The sequence below is a fragment of the Helicoverpa armigera genome, chromosome 25 (genome assembly GCF_030705265.1).
Source record: "Helicoverpa armigera isolate CAAS_96S chromosome 25, ASM3070526v1, whole genome shotgun sequence".
NCBI classification, from domain to species: domain Eukaryota; kingdom Metazoa; phylum Arthropoda; class Insecta; order Lepidoptera; family Noctuidae; genus Helicoverpa; species Helicoverpa armigera.
This window is the reverse complement of record NC_087144.1, coordinates 3579411-3606924: the sequence shown is the minus strand read 5'-3', so window position 1 is coordinate 3606924 and position 27514 is coordinate 3579411. Positions and strand designations below refer to the sequence as shown.

General features: G+C 40.3%; 1 protein-coding gene across 1 annotated transcript in view; it reads right to left on the bottom strand.

Annotated features, from left to right (window-relative positions):
- LOC110377635 (uncharacterized) overlaps positions 1-27514 on the bottom strand; it is a 103049-nt gene that overhangs the window by 10766 nt on the left and 64769 nt on the right. Inside the window, exons 3-5 of the mRNA XM_049845955.2 lie at positions 24753-24939; positions 6265-6364; positions 3347-3455 (exon numbers count right to left, since the gene is read on the bottom strand). Of these exons, the coding sequence (XP_049701912.1) occupies positions 3347-3455; positions 6265-6364; positions 24753-24939 (396 nt within the window). The remainder of the gene's footprint in view (positions 1-3346; positions 3456-6264; positions 6365-24752; positions 24940-27514) is intronic.

The window sequence follows — 27514 nt, the reverse complement described above, 5'->3', positions numbered from 1 at the left end:
GACAGCTCGCTCCGGATGACAGCGCGGAAGGGACTTGCTATCGGCGCTGACGTGTGATGACGTCATGCTAGTCTGATAGGATAGTGTGAGTGGTAGATTAAGCGGTTTTCGTTTTCTATGGGGGTTTGTTAAATTATGAAGTGCTTATCTACTAAGGGACGAGTTTTATTTAAAAGAACGGTTGAACTCATTTGGTTAAGTTCATTTTTCATTTGTTTCCAAATATATTAGTTTTAGGTCTCATTAATCACTTGAACTTGAAATTGCTTAGGGCAGTTCTCCCTACCTAAGGAGACAGGACGATTCAAACAGCAATGGCTGGCTGCTGGTGTATAATCTGCCTACCCTTCAAAAATACAGTGATATTAATATAGATACAAGGGACAAATTACCTTACAAGGTGACAAACTTTACCCTAACGAGGTCCCATAACTTCGGAAACCTTCGGCCATCTTCGGAAGTCTTCGGTTAATTGAGCGATTACCACAACACTTAGCTAATATCTACCTTCAATTTAGAAGGGAAACCGCAGCATTAGAAACTGGTAATAATAATTATAGTTTGTTATAATTGGTAATATAGTTTAAAGCCCTTTTGGCTGACAAATGGCGAAGTTAGATAAGGCTTAGAGGCTTAACCTGGGGAATTGACGGTGGACTCAAATTAGCTGAAATGCCAAATGGACTTTAGTAATAGTTAGAGATACGAGTTGGTATAATATGGCCATTAGACGGTAATAGAATAAGTACTTTTATCTGGGTGAGGGAAATAGTTCCCTGTACACCCCTGGGAACTGTACTACTGATATAAATGTTTTTCACGGAAACAGGTGAGCCACATTTTAGTGTGTAAATGTGCATGCATATTGTCTTTGAATGTGTAGGCTCGAGGGCACTCAGTAGTGGCCTAGTCGCCGCGTCATCCTAATCCTAATTTCCTAACTAATAATATAAATGTGAAAGTAACTGTCTGTCTGTCTTTTCTTCAAGTTTAAACTATTGAACCGATTTATGTGAAATTTGGTACAGAAATAAAATGTGCATGCACAATTACACACACACGTGAAGCTCACCCGCATTCGTGAAATAAAACATCAGTACATATATTACTCTGGCTAGTAATTTACATTTGTATTAAACTTTTTGAGATGAAATAAAATCACAAAAAAGAAATATACAAGGACAATAAAATTTCCCGTAAATTAAGTTAACTGCGACCCAAATCAGCCAGTTTAGTAGAAAACTTTTAAATCTATTACTTTATCCGTTCGGGCTACGAACCTTTTTATATGGAACTTTTTGTAAAACTGACAATTTATTATTAGTAAATTAAATTGTTTAAAAGGTAGAGCTCAATATCTTTTTCTTATAAATTAATTGGATTTTTTTGGTGTTTTAATTATCGTTCAAGCCTTTAAGGTCTAACAAGATTTCTTTAGAAGATTCTGTAGATTTTTCATTTTGTAATTTTCATCTGCCTGGCCCTTTGCCTATCAACCAAGTAAATGATCAGATTTCAGTTATACCAAATTCCGGGAAGGACTACCTATTATGATCTCGACGCTGCTAATACGTCAATATCTGACATGGCTTTACAAGGCTCTGTCTACCCTTCTCACGTGATTTAAACGTATTGGGATTTTATTGAGTATCTAAAAAACATAAAAATAAATATTATCATGTAAATGTGACAACGGTATGGTTGTTACTTACGATAGTTACACACAATTTCTTGTCCTCTAGACCCCCATAAATCCTGTCCGCATACATATAGGGTTAGAGGCCGATTTCACCGTTCATACCAATCGATCGATCAACTTAAACTCAGTCAATAAACTCCATTGCAAAATAAACCAGTTTTTATTTGTAAACCTGTACTGATAATGTCATTTCTGATGAAATTTTTCTGGAACCATTTCAACTAGTTTATTTTCACTTAGTCCTCTACTTACAAATATGTGAAAAAATCGGAAAATAGAAATAGGACTAAATCTGTTACTGTATCAAGATGGAGGTTATATAATCTAGTTAAGCCTGATTATATAAAAGGTACTAGAATTCGTTTTTTCTTGCGGATGGGAGATTTTGACATAAGCATCGTCAAACAAAAATTATCGCCCAAAAGTAAAACGAATCTTTTCTTTTTATACTAGGCATTGAACTTGGTTCTGGTGAAACCATCCCCTAATGGCTATGACGCGCGCACGTCACTCCTGTCATCAGCATGTGGTCTTGACAGCTGTCAGTGACGGCCATATTCTGCCTAAATGACATGGCGACATGTTGGAGGCCATTAGTACACCATCATATTATAGGGGTACTTAATGTACAGAGATTACAATCGCGTGACGAAAAAATTGCTTTACACGCACAAAAAAAAAGAAAATTATATTGGTTTCAATTTATTCATGACACAAAATGGCATAGTTCCTATCAATCATTGACTACTTTTGCAACCTCAAAAACTCATAAAACCTCTTAATAAAGCATAGAGTATAGTGTTAGCTTAGTTAAGAAAGCATCATAATAAATCTACGGTTTTTCTTCTTTATATTTTGTACCACGTTATTCAATGAAAAGCAACTACGTTGGAAGCACGTAACTAGTTCTTCCTAATTTTGTCACTAAATTCTAACTATTCTAAATAATACTGCATTGATATTCTGACAATCTAGCTAAGACCTATAATGATAAGTATACTATTCTATAACTGAAGGAACAGAAAAATACCTACGTAAGAAGAAACTAAAAGGCTGAAACTATTTCCTAAAAAGAAAATAATTAGATAAATATTTGAAAAATGTATTACAAACCATCTTTATTTTTGCTACTGTCCGTCTTATCTAAAACAAAATATCAGTTAGTTAAACTATTTAATTCTATTTAAAGTTGGTGATAAAAATGTTTAGTAAAATCTCTAGGAATTTTGCGAAATTCATGCTCAATGCTGGCTCATGCGTTGGAAGGAAATTCGCACATGCTAGCTTTTTTTTAAAGCGATTCCTAATTTTTTTCATGCTCGTTTTCATTTTATTTTTGTTGGTGAAATGTTTAACAACTCAAAAAATGGTTTTGAATAATAATAAAAACAACGGAACTAACTTTTAAAATGTAATTAAAAAATTCTCAACCTAATTTCGGCCAGGAAAAAACATAAAATAAACTCTTAAAAAGTAGGTAAATTGATGATCTTTAAAACTTTGGGGAAACATCTCAGAAATGCGATGTACCAGGGCTGCATAAAAAGGAGGAACTTTATTTCTTAACAACATAAACGGTGGAGGAAAAGTTCGGGAATGTTCGTGAAACCTCGGCTATGTTCGGTGATGTTCGGATTAGGGGCTTACCTAAACTTGCGTCGTATGTATTCATGTATTCTGACGTCATAAATTGTGACACTAGGGCTGTCTTCCCGACGCCGGCGTCACCAAGCAAAACCACCCTGTACTTTGGTATCTGTAACAAAAAATATACATTACTGGTGGTACTAAATATACTGGAATTTCCATCCTTGGCGGTTTTGACGTCAACTTACAAAAGAAAAAAGTGGTATTTTTTACGATTTATCTGTCGATTTACTACATGAAATTCTGGATTCAAGTATAGTTTGTAGGTACTTTACAAGAAGTATTCTACAACATTATTTTTTATACGGAAAGTGTCAATGGCTTCTACTTTGAGACATAAAAATTGTACTTTTTTGTTATTTTTATAAAGATGAAAAGTAAAAGAAATCATGGTGACTGTAATATAATGACACTTTCATGAGGTCAATTAACGCCTCTCTGAGTTGTTACCAAGTTGCTACCTAAATGTTGGTAATTTACGAAGTTACAGTACAGTCAACTGCTTTTAGAAGGAGACAGAACTACTCATTACTAATACCAATGTATAATTATTCTCAACAGATCGTAACGTTGTGGGGGGTTTCAGGCCAATTTAGAAAATTCTTTTATCAAAAAAAAGTTATTTGTGAGTTCGCACTGTTCACTGAGACGCGAGTGAACCGATGAAAACAGCTAGTTGCCTACATGTTAAAATTCCTATCACTAATATTGCACATTCTATGAATCTGAATGCCTTTCTCCCCAATTCTAAAACATCATAAATCAAACATGATACCCATTCAAATATGGACTCTATTGTCATGTTGCTAGAGCACTATTTGATATTAATACAATATTCGATATTGATATTGTCAAACAATGCGTTTCGCGGAATCTGTAGCCTATTGTTGAGATATCGAACACAAATCAATTACTTAGCAAATGGATTTAGATATCTTTTTGTTATAGTTATGCCTGGTATTTCAATAGAAATTACAAAAATATCTTCAACAAATAGTCAGGAAAATCGTAGTTTTGCAAATCGTTTTAGGCTGATATCCTATATGCTTGGTATTTCAATAGATACAGTTCCGATTATACATTCAAATTGAAAAAATGTCTCCAAGAAATAGCAATGTGAAAAGCTGTAGTTGTGTACCTAAATCCTTTTATGCTGATATCCTCAACGGTACTGGTACTCAGCTACTTCCGGTTAGACTGGAAGCCGACCCCAACATAGTTGGGAAAAAAGCTCGGAGGATGATGATCCAAAGATCAAAGACGATAGACAAAAAATCCTACTTAACTTAAACTTACGTTCAGTCAAGTAAATTTCGGTGTGCTAGCTACGTGAAATATTGTACAAACTTTAATTATTTTATTTAATCATTCAGACTTAAATTTATTTTACACAATTGAACAATGTAGACATAATTTTCACCAACACCCACACAGTTAGTACCTAATCCTAAATTGTTATGTCATAGACAATATGTATTGTGTCGTGCTCTAAAATTCCACCAACTGGTAAACCTACTTTTTCCAAAATAATCCTTTACATTGTCAAAAACGTTATTATTTCAACACAACAGCTTTTGCCTCTAAATAATGGAAAAATAGGCCTTTTCTTCAATATAAATTTAAATTAGCCTCACCGCTGTCACTACGCGTATTAAATATGTTACACCTAATTTTGACACGTAATGCGGGGGATTAAGATTCAAAATTGCTTGAAATGGATTATGTTTCACGTATATTGGATTTATGTCATGTTCGTATATGAAAAGTGTGGTGTTTCGTTGTATTGTTTGATGGGATATTACGTTTTGTATTATGCTCGTAATATGAAGGAATACCATGAGAAAACCGTCATTATCTCCTTAGGCTTTTTCCAAGTAGGTAACATATTGGGTGTTCCCTAGTTGAAGTTGGCTGGCAGACTTATTCAGTGCAACTGAATATCAGGATTCACATAGAGGCTCTACCTTGCTTGACTCTCTTTGCAAATGAAGTAAAGAATTTTGTATTGTTTTCAAGACTTGAATAAATGATGATGACGTGAAAAGCGCCGGTGGCCTTGTGATTAAATCATTAAGTAAGCATCTGCTTTTTAAAGTAGATACCAGAACAAACGTGGTGATTAATACCTATTCCTTCTCTGTATGAGAAGAGGCGTATGCTAAGACAATAAATATGCTGATGATACACACTAACAAATTTTCTGTCCCTAGGTAGAATTAACACGTGTAGAAGAGATTGAGCAAAAAGTAGATACTATATAGATACGTATTTCCTTCTTTTAAGTTTATAGCTTAAATAAAGATGCGTAGGGTATAGATACGTATTTGCTTCTTTTAAGTTTATAAGATGAAAGACTTTAATGAGTGGCAAAGTGTTGTCAGAAGGGCACTCCTCCCTTTGTCGTAACACTTGCTTGAGACGCAACAAGTTGGTTGTAATCGGGAACGATCGCTCGATATACACCACCACTTATATGGCTTTGTATATGTTCTGCTGCTGTAAAGCTAAGTACAGACATACGGGGTTCCAATGAACGCGTAGTCAGTTTAGGGTAGCATAATATATTGAATGCATCGTGAGGTGGGACATAGCACGCAAGCTCAAATATGTGCTGACTGCACATACTATACTATCGTTTGCTACATACGCTTAACCAAGAAATATTGAGATCGCCGAATATGTACCTACCTAGTCTAAAGTATCATATACCTAAGCGAGACAAAGGAGGTATAACTCGTTCAAAAGTAGGTACATAAAATACGGTGAACTTCGATATTTTTTTGTATTTCTTTCACACCTGTTATTACAGATCTGTCAGTATGTGATTCTTTCAGATTCGCGCACAAGCATGCTAGAGTTCATACAAAATTCTATTTGTTTCGATCGGCGCATAATCATAAAATAGCAATAATTCTTACAGGATCCATTTCATCTTCATCAGGAGTGTCGAGACTGGCGGAGTCCACCGGCCGGTACCCTGAGCAGCAAGAACCGTCGAACGGTGACCGATCTGAAGCTCTGTGAACAAAGAAAATATAAATTAATTAGATAATATATTAGCTAACACAATGACATAGGTGAAGAGGGGAGCTGAAATCTTGTAAAGAGGAAATGTCATCACGACTTTTTCAATAATAGTAATTATTATACAAAAAATGGGATTTTATCATCATCATCATCATCAGCCTATCGCAGTCCACTGCTGGACGGACAGTCCAAAAATGGGATTTAAGTTATCTGAAATAAATGTGTTTTATTTATTTATTAACTCACACAAAAAGGGGTATTGCATGTTCGACTGATATGACGTAACTGTCTCTGGCACTGTGATGTGACTCTTGAAAGGATGAATCGGTTTGGATACTATGTAATTTGGTCTTATTGAATTCTACCTAACTGTTTTGGGGTTGTACCTTGAGATATCGTATAGCAATCCCTTTCAAAACGACAATAGTTTACCCTTAATAATAATAACTACCTTTATAAACACGTATACAGAAACACACGTATGAACCACTGAACCGCATAAAGATAAACAACTGACGCAGAGCCATCCGTGTCAGTAAGTAAGGAAAGATGAGCAGAGTTGCCATAATGCAGGTAGGTCAGGCGCCTTCTTCTAGGTCAAATACGTACGGTGGGCATGACCAAAACAGTTACGAGTAAACTGACGAGGCGTTCGGGTTTCTATCAACGAGTTGTTGTATTACAAAAAAAGATCGGACAAAAATGAGGCTTATGAGGCTGAATACAGTAACGTTCCTCGTCCCCGGCTCACCCGTATTTTGACGCGCTAGTGTCTTATGCGATTTTCCGTTATTGCACCTCCGCTAGTCATTTTGTTCTCCATGGTCCACTTTCAACCAATAGCATCCCTTCATATCCTTGTTTCATAAAATGTAAATGTAATAAAGAACAAATTAATTGGCTGCTATTTTTGCTTCATCGGTCAAAAGGAGCAATGAGAACGCGGATGAATTAATGACAGAGGCAAGGTCATTAATTTAAATGATGTTTGCATACTGTTGCCATTTTTGTCTCGTTTAACCTGGTACCCAATATTGAAGCTTTTTTTGTATCAACACCCACGTTAAAGAAGAAGTTAAATAGCCTTTTGCATCAAAAATTGAGAAGGTGACGTAACAAAATGGCTTCCACCTTTAGACAAGTAGGCGTCAACGTACACCTTTATATAAAAAAAACCTGTATAAATAAATCAGTTTTAGTAAAAATCTATGCCTGGCAAATAATTAAATATATGGCAAATAGTTTAGATTTTTAATGAAAAGTGTCGAAAATACAAGGTCACAAAAAAAGAATGGATTAATTTTATGTAACGAAAACTTTCACGACAAGCTTTGAATTACATATAGGCATTTACAAACATGAAAAGTCACGAAAAGATATTCATTAAAATCATCGAATCATTACCAAAAACAAATATATTCAAGGGGAAAACGCAATCAGCCTGTTGAATATCCCTAATAGAATAACTTGTAACTCGGTATTATTCAGTGATAACTTTGTCACCGCTTCCAAAGTATGCAGCCCTGGTACCCGCTTGTTTATTCAATATAAAACATTCTGCAAAGTTGTGCCGAGTTCGCGAGTTATGTGTGAATTTATATCTAACCGCTGTGTTATCTCTGGAAGTTAATACCTGTAGTAATATATTACAGGTTTGCTACATATTTTCTACTAATTGTGTAATTGAAACTAGACCTACATAGGTAGGTACCACATATACGTAGTACAGTAATTTTGTTTTGCCGTTCTGAAGTTGGCTATATGTCTTCACCATAGTCGAAATATATGAAATAAATACATCATCTCTTGTCATATAACTTTGGCGTATTGCAAGGATTAGGTATTTGCAAGGTCTTCCTTACAGCGTATATACCACCAAGGTGTTGTTTACCATTTGTTCGCAAGTCGACGGCTAGTATTTTATCGCGAGCTGAGGTTGCAATACCGCGGACATTTGAGAAAGTTAGTCTTTGATATAGCAAATACACTAGAAGATACATTTTTGCGTGTTATAATACCACACACACACACATCATCACAGAACACAGCTGGAATCACAGCAACGCTTTGCTCCTGAAATTGAAGTACTAATTCCAGCTACATAGCTAATCAATTAAATCCACCAATACCTACACCAGAAAATCATTTACAGCATCTTCACAAAACGGCTAAATAGTAAGTACATAATATTCCTTTATACATCAGCTACAGTACAATTGCTTTAGACATGTAACGGAGTCTACTTCAATTACAAACGCTTATGACGCTCACTTTACTAAATTCGTGTTTCAACTAATTTTGGGTGAGATCTCAAGGCGGGTAGTTTGATATATATACACGTATATCTGTGGGTGTATGTTAGGTAGTGTTCGGTTGAACTGTGTGGGAGTATTTCAGTTTAACTTGTGGTTTAACTGACGAGCAAAATGTTTCGAGTGCATCTCTAACCATGCTCTGACCAAATAGTGGAACAGTAGTGGTGAAACTGCATTACTTCTTTTGTTTATATTTCTATGTCTTACAAAATGAAATATTTTTTTATATCGAACTCTACACTTGATGATCCACGCCGTTTACGATGCACCCTTGTAGATGTTTGCGCTTCTCAAACAAACGGTTTACTTCTCGGACAGGCGGTGTTCATATAAAAGTTTCGTACAGATTACATAGAAACTAGATTACCTAGTAGAATCCACTTTACCGCCTAGCGCGGCGACGGACGTTGTCATGTGTAAATCAGAAACAACCCCACTTCTACTAATAAAAAACAAATGAAACACATTTCTTTAACAGCTCAAGCAATTCTACATTCAAATAACTCAATCCGATAAAAGTTCACTGAACCCCTTAAGCTGTACCTAGGTACTGGTAATTTACAAAATGGGGTACTCTTAAGTGCCAACTATAGTTCATGCGCGATCGATCACCTTCTTACTGACTTGGCACTCGCGACATTTAACAGTTAAATGAACTGACCCAGTTTGCCACTATTTGGGCAAGTCGTCCATTATTGCTTATCTTTAAGCGATGAAAATTAGGTTTTAAGGTAGGTTTCGTTTTTTAGGAAACTTGAAAATATTTATCTAGATCTGTAATTCAATCATGGGTGATCATTCACCCATGATTGAAAAAAATATACTTAGGTCATCCTAAGTATATTTTTTTTGGCATGCACAATAAACTTTGAAAAAATATGGGAGAAATACCTATGTCGAAAGACGGTTTAATCCTTATTAATATTATAAATGCGAAATTATCTGCCTGGCTTCTAAACCAAAACGACTGAACCGATTTCAATTACATTTGATACATAAACGACCTGATAAAGGATATAACTTAGATAGGAAGAAATTTCCTTGAGACGTACTTACTGTATACTGAAATATGAATGTATACGTTGGTACTGAAATATAATTACCTATTTATTTCATGATGTGATAAACAAAGGCACATCGCGTTGTTGTGACTTTAAAAATAGGACACTAAAAATAGTACTTATAAACAGTCTGCCCGCGTTAAAAAGGCCTGAAGTCAGGCTTACCTAAATAATTAATCAGGCATTGAGGTGGAAACGGTGAATCGATTACCTAAATAAAAAAATACTCCCTCTATGAAGTCAGTCTTCTGTAATATACCTATGTATTTCCACTAATATACAAAAGATGAAAAGTTTGTTTGTTAGAACGCACTTATCTCAGTAACTATTGGTTTAATCACAGAAGGCTATACACACATATGTTACTTTTTAACCGGGTGCGCGGAGTAATCCCAACGGTATGCGGCTACTAGTAATTTAGGAATATCTCCAGGGTGGAACCCAAACTCCATACCTCAGCGGTGAAAAAGTAACAAACAAAATGAACTCCTACGTATTATTTTACTTTGCACTTAAACAAACTTGATCTTCTGAATTATTAAAAGTCTGCGCAAATTGACCAAACCACTTGACATTTGAATTCAACGACCATTCATAATAATCGCAGCTATTAACTGCTATAATTATTATAATGAGCTACTCAGCCCAAACCTCCCGTCAATTGGATTTGCCTTAGAATTAATTAGGGGAATACAAGGAGAATTTTTTGAACACAAGTCCTTAAAATAATTGCTGAAATATATTTTATAGGCATACTCAGTGGCTTTGATCACCCCTGACCTACGACAAATAATTAATTATTTTGCTATAATACTGGCTGTACGGTTGGAGCATGTTCTACCATGGTGCTGTCGAAATACTGTTTTTATATTCGTTTTTATATTTTACTAGCTGATCCCGCGAACTTCGTATCGTTTAAACCTTCCCTGGACCTCTACAAACATTTTAAAACCAAAATCAGCTCAATCGGCCCAGCCGTTCTCGAGTTTTAATCAGACTAACGAACAACTATTCATTTTTATTTATATAGATAGTATTTTTCAGACTGAATATGTTCAAAAACTATCACCTTCCCGCATCCGGTGGAAACTGTTGCCCATACCGGGATAAAATATAGCCTGCGTTACTCGGAAAGAATGTAGCTTTCCAACAGTGAAAGAATTTTTCAAATCAGTTCAGTAGTTTGGGAGCCTTTAATGTTTAACAGTTTCCTCTTTATTATAACAGTATAGAGCTAAAGATTTAATTGATAATGATATTGAGCCTATTTCAATTCAGCTAAAAGCGGTAAATTAACTTGAAACACAAGAAGATCTATACCACTAATTACCAAGCGCCCACATAAGATTAAACGATAAAATTACAAACAAAGCCATGGGAATCCTTACAAACCATCAAATTAAAGCTCCAAACTTTGTGGCCAACATTCCCACAATGTGTAGTTGGATAACCAACATAGTGAGGTACTTTGGTTTGAAAAACAAATGTAGAATGACTGTCTCCGAACATTGGCTATTTTTGGGGTCAACTCTAGGTTTCATAGCAGTAATCGCAACATAGTATACATAGTATAACAACTCGTTTTTGCATTATTTCAATTTCGTGAGCGTTTATCAAAAATTGAGTATTGTCCACTGATACATTGTTTGCTGGCCCTTAGAGTCCTTAATATTTCATAAAATCTCGGTGTTTACAACACATTTAATTTTGATGAAGTCGTAAAGTGATTTTTACACTGCGCTAAGCATTTTGACAAAAGTGTAATGCCACTTTATGTAGTACCAACCATGTTGGCCCAACATGTGGAGCCAGTAAGACAAATGAGCTTGCTATAACAACTACCAGTCTCTGAATAATGACCGGTGAACAACGAACGAGAACCCACCGGTCACTAACTGAATCACGGAGTAAGGAAAGATGAGCGGAGGTACCGTAATGCACGTAGGTCAGGTGCCTTTTTCTATGTCAGATTCGAACGGTGGGCATGACCAAAATGATCAGTTATGAGGTAACTAATGAGGCGTTCGGGTTCTCTGACACATCTTTCAACGATTTTAAAACAAAAAATGATCAAGCCCAAAGAGGGCGTATAAGGGCGAAGACAGTAACGTTAATCGTCCCCCGCTCACCCACATTTTGACGCGCTACTTTCTTAGGCGATTTTCTGTTATGGCACCTCCGCTAGTCATTTTGTTCTCCGTGTAATGGATGAATGAAGTAAGTTTGAGTTTCAAACTGCGGGTCGTTGTGGGACTTTGAATTAGGAATTATGTTCAGGTGTTAATAGTTTTAAATTGAATTTGAAGGTCCAGCCTCGGGCAGTTAGTAAAATTAAGTTGAGGGTAGTTTTGTAGGTAAAACTGAAAATATATTGTAGGTAATCCATGTACGAGTATGTAGGTATATAGTGTCTGAGATAATTGAGTTTCAATACAATTAATTTTAGCGTTCATTACTAGTTGTTTTTTTGTAATTTCTCCCGCAGCCTATATTTATTTTAAACGCGCTCATATAGTAGTCACGAAGTAGATACTATAACTCCATGCTAAATTGAATCTAAATCTGTTTAGATAAGTTCTCTATATGAGTATTCAGCAGTTTTAGCTTAGGAGCATGTTGATTAATCGATTAAGAACAAAATAATGTCACAAAAATGTATCTACATACATACACAACCCTACCATACCATATTTTATCAGTAAATTGTTCTTCTAACCATTGAAGCGTATGTTATATCTGAGTGGCCTCTTTTCTCTTTTACTTGAATCTGCTTTTAACTGCGCTGAGTGCGTTGTCAAGTATACTTGGAGCCTAGCGGCGGTTTTACCAAGCTTGTTCATCGTTACATATTAGGCCGTGTGTAGGAAAAAATGGCGTATTTAATATGTATGTCACTCAATAAAAAATGTTTTGATATTTAAGCATGCTATTTTATCATATTTCGTGTTTCACAATTTCGTGAAAGAATTTATAATACGTAATCTCGATTAATCCACTGCGACCCTTAATTCCTTATTATGTGTAAATAAATAAACATATAGCAAAATTCAATAGCGACTTCCTGCTGTGAAAGATTTCACTAACATGATATTTTGGAAGTCACAATTTCAAAATATTTCTCATCTCTAAGTAAAGTCAACATTTCATTAAGATTAAATTTCATTAATCTATTAAATGCTAAGTGCACACAAATTATAGCACATGACTGTACAAAAGATGAATAAGAAAATCAGATCAATAGGAATGTCGACCTACAAAGAAGAATTTCCCGGAAATTCCTTATTAACTTTTCCTCTTCACAAACATAATCTGTTGCCTTAATAATATAATGTCCGTATATCGGAGAGCCCATATTCAGTCTTGTTTTTGATCTCTCTCCGGTGGTGTCGGACTGCCGTCCCATCGGGCTATGAGAGTGAAGGAATAGGGAGTGCACCTGTGTCTGCGCAAATGCTTGTGCACTGTAATATGTCCTGCGCAGTTGGTTGATCTCCTTGAAAGAGAACAGCCGCCGTGACCGACTATCGACCGGGTCACTCTTATTAGTATAATGTTATTTGTATACTATTACGCTATTTGACCTGTCCGTTAAGAGTTGTATGGCAGTCTCCTTAACACCCACGGGATGTGGGCGGATTATTTTTATACCTTTATACTTAGCGGACTAACAAGGAATATTTTTTATTTTGTATCATATTATAGAAATAGTGTAAAGGGCAAGTTTCTTTTTTAACTATAAAGGCGATATAAGTGGACCAGGCTAAAAATACGTGGATAAAAAGAGAAAAATCTCAGTATTGGTACAAGCTTACAGGATTCGAATGACCGGACACATGATATTTGCACATTTATTTTCGATACATAGGTGGCTCAAGTTTGTGTATTATACAATGCCTGCGTCATAAGCGTGCGAAACGTATGTAATCTTAGGATGCATGCACTCATGCATTTTAATGTATACACATGCATATATAATGCATAGCTTATTATATATGCATGTGCATACATTACATAGCTTTGACAGACAATTTGTTAAGCCTTACCGCTCGCACTTAAATTGGCAGACTTTTGTTAAATGTTAGAGGCTTTGTTTAAAAAACATCCTGCTACATAACAGCTATTAACTTTCAAATAAAATTGGGTAAAACAAAATTAAAGCACCTTTATGACAAAATACGAAACTACATATTAGTAAAGCAGTCCAGTTTCAGTCATTATCATACACATTTGTGTCCATAGTATTTTACATTCGTACAAGCGCTGCCTCCAAATGACTAGTACGTGACTTGACGCCATTTTGATTACATCACGTCGGTGACAGATACGTAGAAACATACAGATATTACCACAGAGTGACGCGTCACCATATATTGCGAAACAAAGTCGGACTCCGAGTTTGTCTGGTAATAAAAATATTCTGAATGTTTTCGTAAGGTTTTCATCAATAAACAAATAGAGTAGAAGGACTATCAACAAGCTTAAAGTGTGCGTGATTAATGTTGCAATTTCGGTTTAAAACACAAAGTCATCGATTTACGTATGTACATAGGTTTAATAATATAATTGCGTGTTAATATTATCATGGAATTATTTAATATGACAAGGTTGTTTTAGGTTTTCATATTAAGAAGCACTAAACAAGGTGAGAACTTGCCATGTTTTATAATAAGCTTGGTATTCGACAACAAGTCTTCTACTAAATCCACAAACAAAAGTCGAAAACAGCTGCATTAAAATTCACATTAAATTAACATTTACAAGTAAACTTTGTCTTCTCAAGTTACGTTATTTAATTTATTCTCTTTCCAAGTTACAAGATAATCAGTTTATAATATTCCTGTAGAATTAAATAAAACCTGTCGTTATAAAGCTAAAGGTGAGTAAGAGATGTTATTTGAATATAATACAGTAGTCGCGGTAAGACGACCTGCTTCGTCGACCGCTAATCAAGGAGGGGTGCGAATGGTAAGTAGGTCGGTTGTAGGGTTGGTAAAAAACTTATGTAGAAGGGTTTTTTACCAATTTTATTTTTCATATGACTTTTACCAACAATTAATAACAATGAATTAGGTTTTTTGTATTTTGTATATTCCGATCCATTTCCACTAACTTTATTTTATTACTTACGCAGACATAAGGTAATACCAATAAATACCTATATATATACCATTTTAACTTTTGACTGCTTATCGATAATTGATTTAAAGAAGTACGACTAGCATGGAAAAATTTCAACTGTTATTAAAAGCGACAGAAATGCAGTCTTGAGAACTCATAGCAAAGCAAGGTCATTTTAATAACTTCCCTGTCTCATGAGTCATCTTATCACACAATACACACTGGTTTTTTAACCAGTGTGTCTGATTCGTAGACTGTCTCACAGCTATCCAGTCAAAAGTCAAGTTAAGTCAATTTACCCCACGAAGTAGTTCTATGCACCTGACAACCCTACTCTTGTCACGCAACCCGGTAATCAGTTACAAATCTCTTTTAATCTGATTAGACAGCGGCCGGTCCCGTCAGGACTTTGTGCTGACTCCTCGGATTGTCTCCGACTGTGCTGGTTGTGTCTGGATGTATAGAACCAGGAGTAGGTATGCTAAATGAGAGTGAAAATTACTCGTCTCGAAAACTTGAAACTCGAAGAGAGTTCCACAAAGTTTGCGATAAAAAAGTCCATACGTGTCTGTTGCGGACGCCGAGCCTGCAGTAGATATAGGCTAGATGTATATAATATGTGTACTTAATTTAGGAATGTTATGAGGTAATCAATATTGCCAAACCATATGAATCTATAACATGCATGCTGAAATATGCTATAACTGACACTGTTGATAGCCAGATAAGCTTTGTTTAATATGTGTTTATGATTGTGACTAACTTGATTGTTACGTAATAAGATTTTGAATGTAACGGTTTTTAGTAATAATATCTGGCTGATGCAATAGCTTTAATCATTGCGCAATAGATAAGAAAGTTTACATGTGTGCGTAAAAGGATAACGGTCATCAGTAACTTTCCATAACTTTCACCAATGAGCATGCTTAGTTTAATCAAAGAGCCCCCTCGTGTCGAGTAGCGGGGCTAAAAAGGTCAGGCGTAAGTCATAAAATTATAGCTAATTGGTCAACGTAAATTGCAACCCGTCCGGTACCCCTACGACTTGGGACCTTAGAATATTGTATAAAGATAGAGTCATTTTTCGAAGAAATTGTAGTCGACCCACAGTAAGCAAGTAATGCTCGTTATAACCAGTGCTCAGTGAAAATAGTGAAAGTACTAGGGTTAAACCTATGCCCTAAAACCCTTAAAATTGTTATAAATCTATGTGCTAATAATTGTGTTCTATAAAATCGTGTAAATTGTGTTATAAAACTGTGTAAACTGTACTTTAAAAACTGTGATAAACTTATGACCTAATAGTGTTAAACTTGTGACCTAACTTAGTGTTAAAACTTATACCCTAACTTCTTTGTGTTTTAAACTCTAACTTCATTGTGTTATTAAATCTCTATTGTGCTAAACTCTATTGTGTTCAAACTATTGTGTTTTAAATCGTTATAACTTTGCTGTGATAAATCTCGTAGTGTTTACAATCGTGTGTAATATAATAAAGTCGTGTAAACTAAAGAGTAAACTTAATGTAAACCAGTGATAACAATTGTGGTGATAAATAAAAGCCGTGTAAAAGTGTCGCATTCGTTTATTATTTGAACAAGTCCCTGTGGCAATACATTCGCGTATAACTCTAACCTATACAGTCCACTCAGTGTTTCGTGAGTTATCGCCGCCGTCGAGTGTAACCGCCGCAGTTTTGGTCCTTCGAGCCGGATCTCGAGGTCGTGACCAGCTAGTGTAAATCCGAACCGATAGTGCAGTGAACGTTGAGTGAAGTGATTACGTGTGTGCCGTCTACCGATCGCGATGGTTATCACACGTAGCCAGAGTGACTTGACGGAGTTGGAGGAGCAGAGGCGGGCCTCTGAACGACGAGACCCGGGCCTGCTCGCATCGCTGCAGCGTCGGGAAGCGGAGAGGATAGCTAGGGAGCGGATGCGTCGCCTCTCCATGGACCCGCCGGCATCACCGCAGGTAGAACAATCCACTTTATTAGCCACTGAGCATGCTGTCGCTGGACCTTCATCTAGGTCAGTGAGGTCGACTACCAGCGCGACCACGCGCTTAAGGCTTGCCGAGTTGGAAGCAGCTGAAAAGCTGGCTGCTCTCACCCGCCGAGAGCTGGAAATGGAAGCTGAGCTGGTGAAAAAGCGGCTTGCCGCTGAAGTATCTGTAATGCAGGACGATCAGGAGAGCGTGCAGGACGAGGCCCTGCACGATGATCACCAACACCAGCATAATAAGGTAAGCCAGTGGCTGAATACCCATACCCCCGCTGCACGGGGGGAGGGGGCCGCACATACTGCGGAAGAACACAGACCAGCGCGAGATGAACGGCCGCGGGAGAGGTCGCCGTCTAGAAATAGAAATAGTATAGATCAACTTGCTGTAACATTGGAAAAGATGGCGCGCCCTCGGCTGAGGCATACGGACCTGCCGGCGTTCTCCGGAACGGTGAGTGAATGGCTTGCATTCAAGGCAGCCTTCAATGATACTACCAATATGTATACAGTGTCCACGGCTGAGAACCTTCAGCGGCTCAGGACGTGCCTCAAGGGCGAGGCACGGGAGGCGGTAGCAGCACTGCTGCATACAGCAACTGATCCGGCTGTAATAATGAGGACGCTGGAACAGTGTTTTGGCCGGCCAGAAATGATTATCGACAAGGCGCTGGACGAGTTGAAACGCGTGCCGCGGCCCGGATCTTCGGCAGCAGAGTTAAATAGCTTTGCAGTTAAGGTACAAAATACAATATGCACACTCAAAGCCATTGATCGTCGCGGATATCTATATAATCCGTTACTTACAAGGGAAATTTTGGAGAAGCTGTCACCACACCTGAGATCGAGATGGTGTGACTTCGCCTGCGATAACGAGGGTACTGCGGAGCCAGAGATATGTAGCCTAGCACGTTTTTTGATGCGCGAGGCGGACAGGGCGCTGAGATATACTTACTCAACAGTAGCGAGCGCCTCGACTGCCGGTCAGAAGCGGGAGGTCCGGCCTGCAGCATCTAAGTTCCCAGTCGCCGGCAAGAAAAAGCAAGGTGCAGTATATGCCGCTATTGAGACAGCGGCCGACCAATGTTTCCTATGTAAAGAAAACCACGCGCTAACACAGTGTTCTAAATATAAGGCCATGGATGTGGGCCAGCGCTGGGAGTTTGTTAAAGAAAACGGCATTTGCTTTAAATGCGCCGTCAAGAAACATCGGCGCGTCTTATGCCGGGCAAAGCCGTGCGGCCAGAACGAGTGCCGCCGGCCGCATCACGTGACCTTACACTCCGATCCTCCTGCCAAGAAGGAGGAAACAGTCACACCCAAGACACAGGCGGAGGAAGCAGTAATGTCGGTAGCCAACCGAGCCGCCGCCGACAATAGGGCCGTCCTGCTGAAGATGTGCCCCGTGGTCATAGGAGGACCACGGGGGGAGGTAAGGACCCACGCGCTCCTCGATGAAGGAGCAACTATCACATTAATTGACAGCAGCCTGGCAGAAAGTATTGGCGCAGAAGGCACCGTGCGGCCACTGCACATCTGCGGCGTCAACATGTCCTCACAGGAGGAGGACAGCCAGGTGGTCACCATTAAGATAAGAGGGGTGGGCAAGGAGTGCTCGCCCCACCAGCTTCAAGCAAGGACAATTAAGGATCTGAAGCTGCATCAGCAAACAGTGCCGGCGTCGCTGCTTGGTTATAAGCACCTGCGGGACCTGCCGGCAAATGAGGTTTGTTACGCGCCTACACGTCCAGGAGTATTGATTGGAACGGATCACTGGGAACATATTGTCTCGCGAGAACTCCGGGTCGGAGGTCCGAACCAACCTGCTGCATCAAGAACACAGCTGGGTTGGGTGGTGCATGGAACAGCACCTCGGACGCTCGTGGCCACTGAAGGTGGAGTACTACATATTCATGAGCGAGACATGAAAGGTGATAATCAACTTCATGAACTTGTGGAGGCGCATTTCAAGATCGAGGCCCTAGGTGTCACTCACAAGCCAAGAGTGAGCGACGCGGACCGTCGAGCACAGGCCATCGTGGAGGCCACAACCACAGCCATCGAGGGCGGCTACCAAGTGGGGCTGCCGTGGCGAGAAGATGCAGTGTCCATGCCGCCTAGCTATAAGGCGGCACTACGAAGACTGATCAAAATTGAACAGAAGATGGACGCCGCGCCTGAATTCGCGGTGCAATATACATCGCAGATAGATAACCTATTGGATAAAGGTTATGCAGTGCCATGCGACGGGACGGAGAAGGCCAGCCCCAAGTGCTGGTACCTTCCACACTTCGCGGTGCAGAACCCAAACAAGCCAGGTAAGCAAAGACTTGTGTTTGATGCAGCAGCCCGAAGCAATGGTGTGAGTCTTAACGACGCACTCCTGGAAGGCCCCGATTTACTGCTCTCCCTCCCAGGCATTATATTCAGATTTCGAGAGAAGGCTGTGGCCATCACAGCTGATATCCAAGAGATGTTCTTGCGTATAAAAATACGCCCCGAAGATCAGCCAGCTCAGCAGTTCCTCTGGAGAGGAAAGGACAGAAGCAGCCCGCCTCGAGAATACAAGATGACAAGTATGATATTCGGCGCGGCGAGCTCTCCATTCATGGCGCATTATGTGCGCAACCACAACGCTGAGCTGCATGGCGAGGAGTGCCCGCTGGCACTAGACGCCATCACACGCCATCATTACATGGACGATTTGGTGGTAAGTTATGATAACGCCGACGAGGCACACACTGCAGTACAAGAGTTACAGAAAGTACACGCCGTCGCCGGGTTCACGCTGCGAGGATGGAGCTCCAACGATCCAGGAGTTCTGCGCAGCGTGCCTTCAGAGCTGCACACTACTGCACCTACACAACTGGGTGGTGAGTGGCCTGCCAGCAAAATATTAGGCCTATACTGGAGCGCTGAACGTGACGAGCTCGGGTTCAACACTGCAATGAACCGAGTGCCAGCCGAGGTGCGCAACCGAAAGCGCGCACCAACGAAGAGAGAGGCTTTGAGCGCAGTCATGTCAATCTATGACCCGCTTGGGCTTCTAAGTCACTACACAGTAAGGGCGAAGATTATCCTTCAGAACCTATGGAGGCTCCAAATGTCTTGGGACGACTCCATTCCACAAGAGGACAATGAACAGTTCTCGGAATGGTTGTCGCAACTGTCAAACCTAACCGATTTAAAGCTGCCCAGGTGCTACGAGACAACCCACCATGATGAGCGTGAACTGCATGTGCTGTGTGACGCCAGCGAGCAGGCATACGCTGCTGTGGCGTACTGGCGGATGCCGAACAAGGACGGCGCCGCAGACGTCGTGCTGGTCGCTGCCAAGGCCAAGGTGGCGCCGCGGAAGGCGCAGACCATACCGCGCTTGGAGCTGCAAGCCGCGGTCATAGGGGCCAGGCTAGCCGAAGCTATAAGAAAAGAGCATCGGCTTAACATAACAAGAACCGTCTACTGGACGGACTCAACCACAGTCGTGCATTGGATACAGCACGACGCGCGGCGATACACGCCCTTCGTCGCGCACCGTCTCGGCGAGATCGCCGAGCTAACTTCAAAGGAAGAATGGCGTTGGCTTCCAACGCAACTTAACGTGGCGGATGACGCCACACGTTTAACTGACGCACCCATTGGTGCAAGTGATAGATGGTTTCAGGGTCCGAGTTTCCTCCAGAGCGGCGAGCACTGCTGGCCTTGCCGAGCCAGCCCCGAAGATGACGACGAGCACGAGACGCTGCACGTCGCCGAGGCCCCTGCAAGCTGGCTGCCTAACCCAGCCCGCTTCTCCCGCTACAACGTGCTGGTGAGGGCCACGGCGAGGGCGCTCTTGTTCGTTGACAAGTGTCGGCGCGCCGCCACCACGCTCGAGCTCCGCCACATTGAACGGGCGGAGAAGGAGCTGCTGCGACGCTCCCAAGAAGAGAGCTTCGCGGACGAAATGGCGCGCATGCAGTCGGCGCGTCCCCTGCCACGGACGAGCCGGCTGTACAAGCTGGATCCCGTCATGGAGGACGGGCTACTCCGGGTGCGAGGCCGCATCGAGGCGGCTACTGCACCAGCCGAAACCAAACGGCCAGTCATACTGGACGGCCGTCACCCACTAACTAAGCTTTTAGTACAGAAGGAGCATTGTGCTGCGGGTCACGCCAACAGGGAGCGCGTGACCAACGACCTACGGCAGCGCTACTGGGTGCTGCGACTGCGCCCTACCGTGCGCGCCGTCGAGGCCAGCTGCGCTTTCTGCCGACGCAGACGCGCCGTGCCCCGGCCGCCAGCTACAGGCAACCTGCCCCGTGCCCGCCTGGACCCGTTCCACCGCCCGTTCACCAACTGCGGGGTGGACTACTTCGGGCCCATGAACGTCAAGGTGGGCCGTCGCCGAGAGAAGAGGTGGGGCGCGCTCTTCACGTGCCTGACGTGTCGCGCTGTCCACCTTGAGCTGGTGGCTTCCCTCTCAACGGACTCTGCCATCATGGCGCTGCGCCGCATGGCTGCGCGCAGGGGATGGCCGAGCATCATGTACTCCGACAACGGCACCAACTTCAGAGGTGCCGACGCCGAGCTTCGAGCAGCATACAACGAGTGGTTGCCGGCCCTGAAAGAAGCAGGGCTGGCGGCCAAGATGGAGTGGCGGTTCATACCGCCTGGCGCGCCGAACCAGGGAGGCGCCTGGGAGAGGATGGTGCGAACCGTCAAGTCGGCTCTCGGCACCACGCTCCACGAGAGGGCGCCCTCCGAAGAAGTCCTGCTGACCCTGTTGACTGAGGCAGAGTTCGCAGTCAACGCGCGCCCCCTGACTCACGTGAGCGTGAATCCCCTCGACCCCGAGGCGCTCACCCCCAACCACTTCCTGTTGGGCTCATCAACGGGCCTGCCCACTACGGGCCCATGCGACGAGGCGGACCGCAGAACCTGGCGGGCCGCTCAAGCGCTCGCTGACCGGTTCTGGGCGCGCTGGGTGCGCGAGTATCTACCCTTGCTCGCGCCCCGAGGCGAGCCCCAGAACAACGAGCGACCACTGCAGACCGGCGACGTGGTTCTCATCGCCGACGGGACGCTGCCGCGTAACGTCTGGCCGATGGGGATCGTCGAGCGCACACATCCTGGACCTGACGGCGGCATCAGAGTCGCCGAGGTGCGGACACGAACGGGAGTCTTCCGGCGCCCAGTCAGCAAGCTCGTCGTCCTCGTGAAGGAGGAGGCTACGCGTGCTGCGCCGGGGGGAGAGCTGTTGCGGACGCCGAGCCTGCAGTAGATATAGGCTAGATGTATATAATATGTGTACTTAATTTAGGAATGTTATGAGGTAATCAATATTGCCAAACCATATGAATCTATAACATGCATGCTGAAATATGCTATAACTGACACTGTTGATAGCCAGATAAGCTTTGTTTAATATGTGTTTATGATTGTGACTAACTTGATTGTTACGTAATAAGATTTTGAATGTAACGGTTTTTAGTAATAATATCTGGCTGATGCAATAGCTTTAATCATTGCGCAATAGATAAGAAAGTTTACATGTGTGCGTAAAAGGATAACGGTCATCAGTAACTTTCCATAACTTTCACCAATGAGCATGCTTAGTTTAATCAAAGAGCCCCCTCGTGTCGAGTAGCGGGGCTGAAAAAGGTCAGGCGTAAGTCATAAAATTATAGCTAATTGGTCAACGTAAATTGCAACCCGTCCGGTACCCCTACGACTTGGGACCTTAGAATATTGTATAAAGATAGAGTCATTTTTCGAAGAAATTGTAGTCGACCCACAGTAAGCAAGTAATGCTCGTTATAACCAGTGCTCAGTGAAAATAGTGAAAGTACTAGGGTTAAACCTATGCCCTAAAACCCTTAAAATTGTTATAAATCTATGTGCCAATAATTGTGTTCTATAAAATCGTGTAAATTGTGTTATAAAACTGTGTAAACTGTACTTTAAAAACTGTGATAAACTTATGACCTAATAGTGTTAAACTTGTGACCTAACTTAGTGTTAAAACTTATACCCTAACTTCTTTGTGTTTTAAACTCTAACTTCATTGTGTTATTAAATCTCTATTGTGCTAAACTCTATTGTGTTCAAACTATTGTGTTTTAAATCGTTATAACTTTGCTGTGATAAATCTCGTAGTGTTTACAATCGTGTGTAATATAATAAAGTCGTGTAAACTAAAGAGTAAACTTAATGTAAACCAGTGATAACAATTGTGGTGATAAATAAAAGCCGTGTAAAAGTGTCGCATTCGTTTATTATTTGAACAAGTCCCTGTGGCAATACATTCGCGTATAACTCTAACCTATACAGTCCACTCAGTGTTTCGTGAGTTATCGCCGCCGTCGAGTGTAACCGCCGCAGTGTCGATGCGAGTCTACAATATTATAATGTGTTCGCGCGTAAAGGTTGCAATTATTTGGACATTTTAGATATGTTCACACGCAATTTGTAACTGTTTGCTAAAGCGAGTAGATCCAGAAATAATGTCAGACACATGCGTTACAGTACCGCCCACCATTGACATCCTCGCCTTTAGGACAGTATACGTGTGTATTTGATGCCTTTACAACAACAACTTCTAGCAAATGCGTGTTTTAAAGCTTTTTTATGTAGTTGCAGGTTTTTTCGAGGCATCCAAACGATATTTCCTTGTGGACAGAATTCTATTAAATTTTTCTTAGTATTTAATTAGGTATACCGATCTAAGGAATCTTTGTTACGTAGCGTCGTTTAAAAACACGCAACAAAATGCACATTTAAGCACATTACACCCGATTCGTCTTCCAACTTCAACTACTAACAGAACATCAGTTTTATGACTCAGTCGGCAATCACGAAGTCGCGTGTTCGAGACTATCATCGCTCGCTTCCGAAGCAAAGCATTCCAGTAATGACACCTATTTCATGGATTATGCTAGGTTTATTTAACTCATTACTTCTTTGATGAGTACTTTAAACTACGTCAGATATAAAAGTCAATATATATTAACTGCTCGGATTTTGTTGTGAAATTCAATTGTATAGTCAATTTTTTACAACAGAAAGAAGCATAAAAAAAATGCTTTGATAACCCGGTGTAAGGGGGCTCCCTTACATAAGTATTGTCAATGCAAATGTAGTGCAAATTGTCACTTAAATGTGGAATGTCAGTATGGAATGCAAAATGATGTCACTGAATGCCCGACGGGATGAATCTAAATAAAAATGCAAGTTGTCCGATTCAAACCACGTCTAATTGAACACTAAAATATAAAAAAATTACGGTACATAATTTGCATCGAAGAATGCAATATGTTAGTGTCAATGCACTGCCAAATGTAGGTTGCGTCCAAAGTGCAAATGCACGAACCTACTAGCTAACTTATTTATTGCAATAAGTGTATTTTTAAAATTCATGTACGTGCACCGTACACCCGATTTATGTAAATTAACCAAAAATAAAAAGTTCTCGATTCGATGTAGAAGGTAGGTATTTTAAACTTTATGGACACTTAGACAAACACAAAAACTACTTCAGTCACCCTTTGTATTTACTCTTTTTAACATTCATTCAACATGGTTAAGAGCTACAAGAAAACCCGCATCCCTACAAGTATAACAAATGCGAAAGTTTCTATGTACAAATGGATGTATGGAAGTTTGCTCCTTTTTTCACGCAAAAACTACAGAATGAATTATAATGTGTAATAATATGGCTTATATATCAGAAAGACATATAAAGTACAGTCAACTTCAGGTCAGTGGTAACAGTTTTATAGGAAAATCGTACCTATTACTATTGCGTTAAAGTGCATGACAGTTACCACTAATGTGCAGTCTACTGTACTTATTACCGGAATACCGGTGAACCTTTGAAGTTAGATTAATCACGAAAAACACATACCTGCTGTTAGTAGAATTAACAGAAGTATTAGAGCGACTCCTGCGGTTACAGATGGAGTCTCCGCAGTTGACCACGCCGCCCTTGGTGGTGATGCTGAAGGTCCGCAGCCGGTACAGGTCGTCTGACACCCGAGGGTTGTACGGCTTCTCCGGGAGTGAGCACACGCGGGGACGGGAGTGCTCCACCACTGGGGAAGAAGAGAGTTATTTTTATAGAATTAGTCATGTGTTTTTATTTAAGTGATGATGGCGTAAGTAGTTACAGTTTCACAGTGCTTCTATAATGGTAGGTATTCTGCTAGGTCTTCCTCGATGCAAAATGCCGTTAGTAATCCCTACTAATATTATAAATGCGAATGTAACTCTGTCTGTCTGTTTGTTGGAAATCCCGGACTTTTGAAGAATTCTCTTGGAAACGCGATATAAACGAACTTTTCGCGGGCAAAACCGCGGGCGGAAGCTAGTAAAACATAAAACCAAGCGACAGATTTTTGGCGCGTGGAATATGCCTCGAGTATACGCACGGTTTTCCTATGTGTGACAAAAATCCGTCCATATTTCACTCTCGTAAGAATTTTAAGAGATTTCGTACCTAAATAATATATAAAGATTTGTTTTTTCTTTCATTACAACAATCAGGTACCTATCTGGCCGATATCAGATCGACAAAATTTTTATCAGATACAAAATAAACTGCCTGAAAACTTATCGGTCGACAGTTTAGTGTACAGTTTGTGGGGGTTGGTTCTTAGAAAGAGTTATAAAGATGCGATAAGTGATCGCTCTTTATATAAGTACGATAATAATAGATTCTGACTTTAGTGTGCGTATCGATGTCCCTTTGTAAAAGTTAATTTATTTGCAGTCCTAGTCTAATGTATTTCGTCTATCAATAGTCGATACAATCAATTGAATCTGTCTAGACGATTTGCAGTCACTAGCCTTACGTTTGACCTTTTAAACTCATTTATTGAAAAAAAAAATATTCAGACGAAATTCTTTGCGGTTTCGTCTACCTGCCAATTATTATCTGTCTAGCCTTTTTCCCAACTATGTTGGGGTTGGCTACCAGTCTCATCGTAACAGTGTTATCAGACCTCCTCTACCTAGTTTAACTGGCAACCCGATATCCCTTCGTAATACTGGTCGTCAGAATTTCTGACTACTGCCCGCAAAGACTGCCAAAGATGACAATATCTGTGTGCTGCCTATTGAAAACCTTTATCACCCATATTTTATAGTCCTAGTAGGTTGCAGGTTACGATTAACGTAATAATGGCGTCCACGGCCGATTTCGCGATTTCGGCCCGACTGGAATCAAACCCGAGACCTCGAGCACAGCAGCCGCGCTTGCGACCACTAGACCAACGAGGCAGTCGACACGCATATGATAACTATCAGTCCTGTAAATAACGACCTCACGATTTATCTCAAACCTTATCGAAACAGACCCCAAAACTGCCAAAAATTAACGAACTCTTTGCCCAAAAAGTCATAACTCAAAAACTCATTACCGACCCTTACGAGTTCTCTCATGTAGGTAAGTTTAATAAAATATTTTCATCAGTAATATTTGGTGAAACAACCCCTCTTATTTGAAACTCAACCGCCACATATAAGTTTGTTACTAAATTAAATTATAAACTAACTTTGATACGTGCTCGAAAGACGGAAGATACGTATAGTAAACAAACTTTTCAATTTGACGTTAAGAGTATGTTTACCTAATAATATTATATTACCAATTTATTAGAGCTTGTGAGAAAGTTTGTAATTTCGCAAATGAAGTAAAATGTAGGTTATATTGATTTACTACGGCGTAGCAGTCGTAGCAGTGACTACGTCGTAGCATCTATTACGTAGCATCTATCTAATGAAAGTCAGTGTTTGATCAACAGTGCCTTCTACTTTGAAAGTTTTACATCTTACATTGGTTGACCATTTAACTATAGCGATAACTAAAATATTTGAAGTTATCAAATCCCCATGACCGACGGACGGCAAATACAAACACTGGTTATAATTTGGTTTTTATTTTAGTCAATGCGTAGTCTTCAAGTACATTTCGTCATAGAAATTAGAAGAAAAAGATTCAATAACTCGCGTAGCGTTCGTAGCATTGACCTACGCCGTAGCAGCTACGCTTTTTACTCGTAGCAAGGATTTCAAACCAAAAAAAATATACTACTTAAGTAACCCAGTTTCTTATCTAAATCACTGCGAACAAATTCCTCAGGTTTACCTTCCATAATGTTTTATTGATGACTCACGAAAATAGCCAGCAATTTCTCGACACCGACTTGAGGAGCATAATTTATTTATTATGTAAAGAAATATAACAAATAGGACGTTATTATGATAAAAGTGTGTACACATGAGGCCCCAAATGATATTGTAATGGTTGCTTGAATGGTAATGGGGTTGTGTCATTTGTGTGTCAAAAGGACACTCATTTAGTGTCATTACTAGCTTTTCCCCTTGCATCCTGAATGAACTACTGCCTACATCCAGATAAAAAGTAGCCCGTGTACTTTCTTAGGCCAGAATATATTTAAATCGGTTTTTCAAAGTCAATTTTTTTTATTTAGGCTTTACAAGCACTTATGAATTTCAAAAATTATAAATAGGTTTGATGCTAGTTGTTGTTTAGTGGTATTATCGTGACCTACGGACAGATAGACAGAGCTACTTTGATGTGTAGTATTAGTAAGTAAGTATATATAGAACAATAGTAATGGAACCAAAACCCTGAAAACTGTGAAA